Source organism: Pteropus alecto, unplaced genomic scaffold, assembly GCF_000325575.1.
Source record: "Pteropus alecto unplaced genomic scaffold, ASM32557v1 scaffold484, whole genome shotgun sequence".
Taxonomy (NCBI): Eukaryota; Metazoa; Chordata; class Mammalia; order Chiroptera; family Pteropodidae; genus Pteropus; species Pteropus alecto.
Genome location: NW_006435778.1, coordinates 1,223,280 through 1,232,301, shown reverse-complemented (window position 1 = coordinate 1,232,301; position 9,022 = coordinate 1,223,280). Strand labels below are relative to the sequence as shown.

Genomic DNA, 9,022 nt, shown 5'->3' with positions numbered 1-9,022 from the left:
CCGCCCAGCCGGCAAGGGCGGCGATGCGGGCGGATTCCCCCCGGCTGCCCGGCGGCGGCGGCACTTCAGCTCCCAGCGGCGGCGGCGGCCATGTTGGCCCTGATCACGTGACCCGCCGCCGTCGCGCGACAGGGGTGAAAGTTCAAGATGGTGGGGGGCTGGACCGAGACCAGGAAACAGCTGCTAGCACTCCGTAGCAACCAGCTAGGGCAGCACTGGGGGCCCTCCTACTGCCCGCAAAGCCTACCCGCCCCAGTTGGCGGCTGCACGTTCCTCCCATCCCGCTCCACGCCCCCTCCCACCGCGGGGCTCATTCCATCCTGAGAGACCCGGCCCGTGCTCCCGCCTCCTGCGCGGCGGTCCTAGGGCAGCTGGACTGCTGGTTGTCTGGGGTGGAGGCATCGGAATTCCCGATCGCGGATCCTGCTGTACGTCGCAACTCTCTCTCCTCCATCCCCTAGCCTTTCAGCACTCCCATTACTGGGGGACTCCCAACATTTCAGCTGTCTCCTGGGCATCGCCTGGAGCTTCCACAGGCACTGTACACCCACGCGGCAAACGTGGAACTCGAAATCTTCCAAACAGGCTCCTTCTTCCTGGCTTCCAGTTCATAAGGGTATACCACTATCCGCTCAGGTGTGCTCACACCAGAAACGAGAGTGTGATGCTTGACCCCATCCTTCTCCATTCCTCACACTCCATCCTTCTCTAGATCTCAGAGTCTACATTTAAAGATCTTTTAAATCATTTCATCTCCATCTCTGTGTATCTCCTACGCAGCCTGCCAAGCCTAACTGAAAAATATCTTTTCCACCCATTGTACTACTTCCATCTCTACTTTAATTATAGCTTATACAAATTTTTATCTGCACTGACCACTCCAGGGTTGGGGCCATGTGTGAGTCACATAGGTGAACCCAAGCCCAGCACAGATACCCCTGAGTGTTTCTTCAATGGCTATACCTCTCTTGGATGTCACTGCTCCAGTTCATAATCTTATGAGCTCTCTAAATTTGTAGCTGTCTCCAATCTGGCCTTCTGGTTTGCATCTCTCACTGTAACCCATTCCCCGCACTACACATAGTGTGATCTTTATATTGTCCCTGTCTCCCCTTTAAATTGACCCTGTCTCCCGTCCTTTAAATCCTTCAGTGATTCTCCACCGAGACGATCTGCAACATGGCATACAGGCCTTCTCTGACCTGCTCTTTCTACTTCTCCAGACTCTTCTAGCACTCCTGCTCTCTTCCTTTGCCTTCCTGATACTCAGCTTTGCAGAGCTACCTATAGTTCTTTGAGCACTCCATGCTCTGGACTCTGGGCTAGATTATCTTTCGTGTTCCATACCCCCTGCTTGGTTAACTGTTGTTCATCCTTCAGGACTCTGGGAAGGCTTTACTTTCCCTCAGGTTTGGGTTAATTGCCTCCTCTGAGTTTTCACAGTCCCTTAGCTTCCTTCTGATGTTATATATTTTGATAGTTTATATATCTGCTCCTTCTTTTTGGGAGGTCATCTCTATCTAGTCGTCCAGCACATGGTTTAGCATGTAGGAGTTATCAGTGGGAAGAGGAGGAGGATATACTTGAGAGAAGTTTTTAAGCCCAGTGCAGGGCTGAGAAACAATCTAAGATTCAGGGCCATACAGACTCAAGTTCAAATCTTGACTCTGTTCCTCTAAGAATATATGTGTTCTTAGAAAAGTCACTTCCTCTCTCTAGGCCTGTTTCCTTAGCAATAATGTGGGGCAATGAATCCCAGCTTGCACAGTTGCTATTAGAGTAAAATGAAGTAATGGTTAAGAGGTTAGGTAACCTAGCAAGGCTAAATAAATAGGAATTTAAACCAGAAGCCAATACTCCTTGATTTCAAGGCTTAGTTTGATGATTTAAAAAAAAAAAAAAAATCCAGCATAATTGAGGAATTATGCCAGGCATGTAAAGATCAGGAAATGGAATACATAGCTAGATCGTGGGGGCACTTTCCAGCTTCACCTCCTACCAATTTTCTTGTGGTTTATATTCTAACAAAACCAAACTGCAAGCAGGTCCCCAAATACATCATTCTGGGTTATACCTTTATGCCCTTTGGACATAGTATTTCTTTGATCTGGAATACCCTTTATTCTTTGTCCACCAAAATGAACTCCTACTCATCCTCTCAAACTCTGTTTAGTTATTACCTCTGTGAAGCTTGCTCTGATTTTCTCCTCCTTCCACTGTGCTACCATAAACACTTATTTATGCCCCTGTCATAGCATTTAAAACACTGGGCTATAATTATCTGTTTGCACATCTAACCCCTTGAAGGCAAGGACACTGAGTTGAGCATGAGTGAGTACTAGATAAATGTTTGAGTAAAGGAAGGGGGAAAGAAGGATAAAACAAGGTTCTTGCCTTGGAGGGACTCTAAATCTAGTGGAAGATTCAGGCTCATTGTAATAGATTAAATGTGGCCACAATTCTTTACAACTCCTATCAAGAGCTATATCTCCTCATCCCTTGGTTATGGGTTAGCTTTGTGACTTGCTTTACAAGTGATGTGTGAATTCCAGAGTATAGGCCTCAAGAGCCTTGCAGCTTTGTCCTTCTCTCTCTTGATGTGACACTGCCCTGAGATTGCCAAGTAAGGACGCTGATCTAATGTACTCGAGGATGAGAGGCCACATGGAAGAGAACCAAGGCCCCCCGATCTCCCAGACATGTGGTGAGCCTATTCTGGACTTTACAGCCCAGCCAGTCTTCCAGCTGAATGAGCTGCATGAGTGAGGAAAGGCCTACTCAACCCCCCAAATTATGAGAACTATTAAATTGTGTTAAGCCACTAAGTTTTGGGATGGTTTATTTTATACCAGTGGACAATGGAAACATACCTAAAGGGGTGATCATAATATAAGATGACAAGGAGTCATGAGAAGAGATAGGTAATCCAGAAAGGCTTCCTGGAGGTGATGGGATTTGGGCAGGTTGTTGAAGGAGAAATAGAAATTTGATGAGGTGGGGTAAAATAGTCCAGTTAGAAGAAACAGCATGTGTATAAATGCAGAGGCGAGAAAGGAATGACACAGCCAGGGACTGGTTAGCATAATTTGGCAAGCATAGCTCATAAGATTCATGGAGGACACTATTAGGAATTGAGGCTGGGAATACAGGTTGAATCTAAATCACAGAAGGCCTTGGTGCCATGCCTTAGCATGCTATGCCTGTGCCTGACACTTATTCTTTTCCTAGTTCATCAGCTGGTGAGGCTGAATGCTATGATTGGGGTAGAGAGGATGGGCCTCTGAAGGCAGGGCTCTGTCTATTCCTTTGAGGGAAACTCTTTGGGACAGCCTTGTCTCCCAATGAGACCAGAATTTCCTAGGGTTGGGTCATTTCTCCAATTCAAATCAGGGTTTCTGGGTGAAGGCAATGTCTCCCAGGCACTGGACTGACTGCCCTTCTCAAATCAGGTTTCATGAGAGCAGAGATCTCTCCCCAGGGGTGGCACTGTGGGGTATGCAGTTTGAGTCCTATAAAAAGGTATCCAGTGGAAGAGGTGCCAGTGGAGGCTGGTATCCACTCCACACTGGTCACTCCACTCTCCAAGCTCTGCACCCTGACACAAGACTGTGTCATCTGGGAGAAAAGGGTGCCCAGAGAGAACATGTCTAATTCCAACAAAGGTTTCATATGTACCAGCAGTGACCCTTGGTTCTCTATCCCAGATGATAGGTCCTTGCTACCTTGTCTTTCTGCATCAGAGCAGTTTCTAAGTCAGGGCTGTTTCTCCCTTCTCACATTGGTGCTCCCCTGAGAAAGCCTGTTGCCATTTAAAAAATATTCCTTGGAGAAGAGTCCTGTTTTCCTCCATCTGACTGGGGATTCCAAAGGCAGGGCTCTGTCTCTCCTCTGAAAGAGAAGCTTCTGGGGGAGGTTCTTTCTCCTTCCAACCACAAAGAAGGTCCATATAGAGCTAGCATGTTAACCTTAGGCTCCCCTCCTGCTCTGATGTTTTAAGATTGTGTGCTAATTCCCTTCTCCATTTGCCCAAGGCACTCACAGGCAATATCTGCCCATCTTTCTCTCTCTGGGACTGATACCAAGGTTTGGCAGGACTTAATGGTTATTTGCTCAGGGGATCATGGTTTTGAAGTGTGAAGTCTGCAGGTGATCTGGGGCTATGTCTTCGGGGCTATGTCCCTTATGAAACTGAATACTAGAGGATACCTCCTGATGGATGGGATGTTTTAGAGGTGCTTGGCGCCCACCAGAACTCTGGTGATCTTGATATCTTTTCCTAAAATCCATCTATCTAAGATACATTCTCTGACACCTGTGCCATCTGGGTGCCTTCTAGACATAGAGGGAACCAAACACAGTTCAGGCTTCTCCTCTTGCCTCCTGAGAAGGGAGGAGTTAACACCAGACACTGCCTCCAAGCTCTCACCCAAGTGAGCTTACTTCTCATGCCCATCCCACTCGCTTCTCACCTGGTATCTGTCTGAGTGGTGCAGGTCATCAGTGGCAGATGAATGTGGTGATGCTGTTGGAGACTCTCCTTCCCTTTTGATGGAAGCAGACAACAGGAGGGACTGGAAAAAGAAAAAGGACATGTGGCCTCAGGCCGAATGAGACCTACAGTCAGTCCCCTAGAGTTTCCAGTTCTATGAAGCATTTGGGAGACAGGAATAGAGAAGGAGGATGGAGGGATAGAGGGACCACTCTTGAAATTCTGAAGGCATGTATGTGGTCAGGCCCTGGGACTGTGGTTGTAGGAGAGGATAACTTGATTCTTGGGATAGGTAGAGACCCTCTGAGAGGGCCCAAACTTCCTAGACTCCAGCTAACCTTTGCTCCAGTGGGATGGACTCCCAGCCCACTCCCAGTGGCCAGAGATGATACACGCTGTATTCTCTCTTAGTAAGCAGAGACTCTGGGACCCCCCCGCCGAAGGGTTGCGGGTAAAGCCACATACCGACTACCCTGTCTTCCCCTAACACAGGCCGATGGCAGCCTTGCTATGGAGACAGTAAATTAAATAGTATGTATGAGTTTCCTGCATGCAGCTAGGGATGTACGCTGGGTCCATTTATTCCCGCGCTGTGGCGGTGACCCTAGCAAAAACCCCAGCAAAACTAATCCCCCCATGTCAATCCTACACGGCCTCTTCTACATACGCCTGCAGTTTAGATTAATAAACTGTCTGCTTTAAATTGTGTGCGAGTACCACAATATTAAATACCACATGGCACGTTCGGCTGCTCTTGCTGGCTCTTGCCAAGGCCTGTTCAGCTGCAAACTGGGGGCCTAGAGGCCTGAAAGCAATCCATACTTCTTCCCCCCACCTTCTCCAGCCTGTGCAGCTCTGAGCCTGAAGCATACAATTCCCTAGGAGGCCTCCCCAGCCTAGAAAACCATGCCAAATCGCCAGTGACAGCCCAAAGAAAGCAATTTGGGAAAGATGGAGCAGCCATTTATCCTTCATCTCCGACTGAGCCGTAGGATGTGACCCGCATGCGGTGGCCATGCTGCACATCCTCAGGCAAAGGCCCTAGGAAGGGAGGGGGCAGCTGCTGGTCTGGCAGGGCTCTTTAACTCAGCTTCATCCTGAGAGCTGGAGGAAGGAAAGGCTGGGAAGGGCCTGGGGTGGGTTTCCTGCAACTTGGAGCCCCTTCTTCACCCACCCAGCCCAGTGAGTGGCCTAGTGGATGACTTGGTCCCCAGCTCAGAAAACAGGTGGGCTTTCAGGCAACATCCTTCCTCTTTTCTGGTACTAAGGAGGATACTGAGGAAGGGGAACTTTATGCCCCCCACCACCATGAGAAAGCTCACTCGTGTGTGTTTCTCTCTCTCCCTCTCCCTCTCTCTCTCTCTCTCTCTCTTTCTCTTTCTCTCTCTCTCTGCCTGTCTCTCTCTCCCATTCTCTTTATGTTAGAAGCCCTGAGAGGCCTCAGCATTACACCTGGGGCAAGCGGAATAAAAAAAGGTCACTGGCGCTTTTTAAACATGGACCAAAAAGCAGTAAAATGTGTTTTGAAAAAAAAATCCCGGCATTAAATCATGACTTTTTGCCTGGCTCTTCGCCTCATTAAAAGTGGCCTTTTGGAAGGTAAAATTATCATTGTAAGCGATAAGATCTTTAAGAAAATAATTCACGGCTTCTTCACCCTTTAATATGATAGCCGCCACCGGCTAATTTTTTTCTTAATGGCAACGAGGCCATCAATCTTGTCTAAGGCCCCCTTGCCTTCTCCTCCTCCTCCCTTCCTCCTTCCCCCGCCGTCCTCTCAGTCTCTTGCTTAAACCTTCTACTTCGTGCCTCTTCTACCCATGACCTGCTTTCCTAAAGCCTCGGTCAAGGCAGGCGACAGACTCTGAAACATGAAACGGTCAGCTTTGAGGGTGTGAGCACATATCTGGAAGTGGCTGATCAGTGGCCCTTGCTTCTGAGTCTGGTTATCAATATGCCTATGGGGGTAGTTGCAGGAATCTGCATGTTTCATGTTCTGAGTGTGTACTCTGACCTGGGTATGTGTGCATTTGTGAACGTGGGGACTAGGTAAGGACATGGATTGTGTCTGTTTGTCCTTAGAACACCAGTCTCACTGGGGTCCAATCCCCAGCCCTGCCAGCCATGCTTAGGTGTCAGTGGTTGTGGTGGTCGACCTGGCTGCTTGTCCATGACTTACCTTCCATAAGCACAACCACTGAATCCTGTGGACTGGGCCAAGCTGGAGTGTGACTCCTCACCTCTATGATCCACAGCTGCCTGGCACCCCTATCTCTTTTCTTTGGGGCTGTGAGAGTTTTGCTTCTTTGGCCAGGTCTTGCACTGATGGAAGTCTGGACTAGGTTCCTGTTTCCCCTCTGTCCATCTTGCTATGTGATTTTCTGAATGAAGGTATAAACTCCACTCCCACACTTTTTAAAGGCCTGCAGGGGAGTTGGGCCAACCTCTGGATGTATGTAATTTTGTCACTCTGGCCCCTTTCCCCAAAACTGCCCTCTCAGAGGTCACCAGTGTCTTTAAAGCTTCTGAATACAATGGCCTTCTTCTCTAGCTTTTCTGTATTTGACTGCTGACTACCCCATGTGTTTTGGAACTTTTTCCCCTTAGGAGTCTGGGATCATGCCCTTCTAACTCTGACTGTTCCTCTTCTGCCCCTTTGGGGAAGCTGTACCTTATCTTGACTCCCAATGCAGGAACCCCCAAATTTTCTTCTTGGCTTTTGCTCTAATCGCTCCATACACTCTGAGCCCTGAAAGATGTCATCCTTTCCTGAAGCTTTGACACTCCTCAGTCCCTATTAAAAGGGCTGGAGAGTCCTGCCTTTCCCAGCCATCGTGAGAACTTACGAGAAAGGATGCCACATTATACCGAGGGGTGGGGAAGGGGACACTCAATGAGTGAGGATTTAGCCTTCTTCCCTAGGTCCCCACTCCCTCAAAATCATCCCCTTTGGGGAAGCAGTACCATCTGCCTCTGCAGCCACCTATGGGAGTTCTTGGTACAAATTATTCATTATGCTGAGGCCTCTCGTCCCTCCTTTGAGCCGGCTACTTGCCTTTTGCTTTTCTCCATCTAATGCTTTCAAATCTCTTTCCTATAGTGTCTGTTCAGAAGTATAGACTGTCTCCCCAAATAAGTCCAGCATCCTCCCTGGCTCCTTGTTGCCCTCAGGACAAAGTACACACACACACACACACACACACACACACACACACACCCCCCACTGCCTGGTTTCTAAGGCCCCGTGCTGTCTTGACTATACTTCTATATTTTCTTTTACTTGCTACAGCTCACTTTCTTCCTTTGAGTCTCCCAAGCCTTACAATCTGGGTCCCCCATACTCCCAGGACATTCTTGGCTTTGACCCCTGTTCTGAGTAGAAGAAGAGGAAGTCAGATGAGCATACTCTGGCTCACGCTCAAACTATACATACATGTACTCAAGCATACAGGGCAGCCCTAGGCCTTAGACCTATGGTCAAACCCTAGAGACAGCTGGGGATTCAAGAAGAGCTGCTTTTGTCCTCAAGAGTAACTGGTTCTGGGTGGGCCTCAGTTAGGATGGACAGGAGGAAAACACACAATTGGCCACCTACCTTGGGAGTGCCTGGAGCCATGGCATCCTTCAGAAGGGAATTCTTGCTGCCAAGAAAGAAGAGAACAGGGTGACCATTCCATTTGCTGCCCTGGGCATGCAAGAGTAGAATAGCAAGAAGATCTCAAAGAGAGAAGGCATAGCCAGCCTAGCCCAGCCCAGCCCAGCCCAACCGAGCCATGATCCACCCAGTCCATTCAATCCCAGCTGGCCCAGCCTAGCTCAGCTTCATCAGAGGCTAAGGGCCAGAGCTGGCTCCTAGAAAGGGAATATAGACACTAGGCATGGTAGGCTCCCTTGTGCATCTGGGGAAAGAGGCTTTACCTGACTCTGGCATCAGCTCTGAGGATTCTGCCTGTCCTGGATGCCCCCTTCCCTCCACCCCCTGTCCCCACCCTGCTCTTAGCTCCCGTGAGATTGGGGTGATGGAGCTGACATAGCTCTTGTCAATTCTCCCTCCAACATGCTGCAAACTGCGTTAGGCCAGGAATGATCTCCCCGTGATTCAATTTGTCAGCCCCAGGCCCTCCGGCATCGGGCGCGGCAGGCGAGCGGGAGCTGGGTCCTGAAATATGGTGGGCGGCTCAGAGCGGGCGGGGGCGGGAGGTGATGGATGGGCTGTGGGGGAGGCGAGAACTGTGTTTAATAACAAAATTGGTATGCAAGGCCACATCCCGCGCTAAGCATGAGTGATCCAGAGCCACAAAGTATTACAAATCCCCGCTAAACAGATGCTGACAATGGAACAAGACGTATCAAATCAGATCCACTTCAGAAACATTAATATCCCTGTTCCTGTCCCTCCCTCCCTCTGCCCCCACTATGCTTACCACATCTGTGCTCACACATTCACACACGTGCACTCACCCAACCCCACACGCACAAATACATGCACACAGAGGCACTGGCTGATCCCGCACAGAGGCAGACACAGCCCCT

At 49.3% G+C, this 9,022-nt stretch overlaps 1 protein-coding gene across 1 annotated transcript in view; it reads right to left on the bottom strand.

Annotated features, from left to right (window-relative positions):
• RNF220 (ring finger protein 220) overlaps positions 1 to 9,022 on the bottom strand; it is a 206,795-nt gene that overhangs the window by 21,522 nt on the left and 176,251 nt on the right. Inside the window, exons 3-4 of the mRNA XM_015588955.2 lie at positions 8,085 to 8,130; positions 4,441 to 4,571 (exon numbers count right to left, since the gene is read on the bottom strand). Of these exons, the coding sequence (XP_015444441.1) occupies positions 4,441 to 4,571; positions 8,085 to 8,130 (177 nt within the window). The remainder of the gene's footprint in view (positions 1 to 4,440; positions 4,572 to 8,084; positions 8,131 to 9,022) is intronic.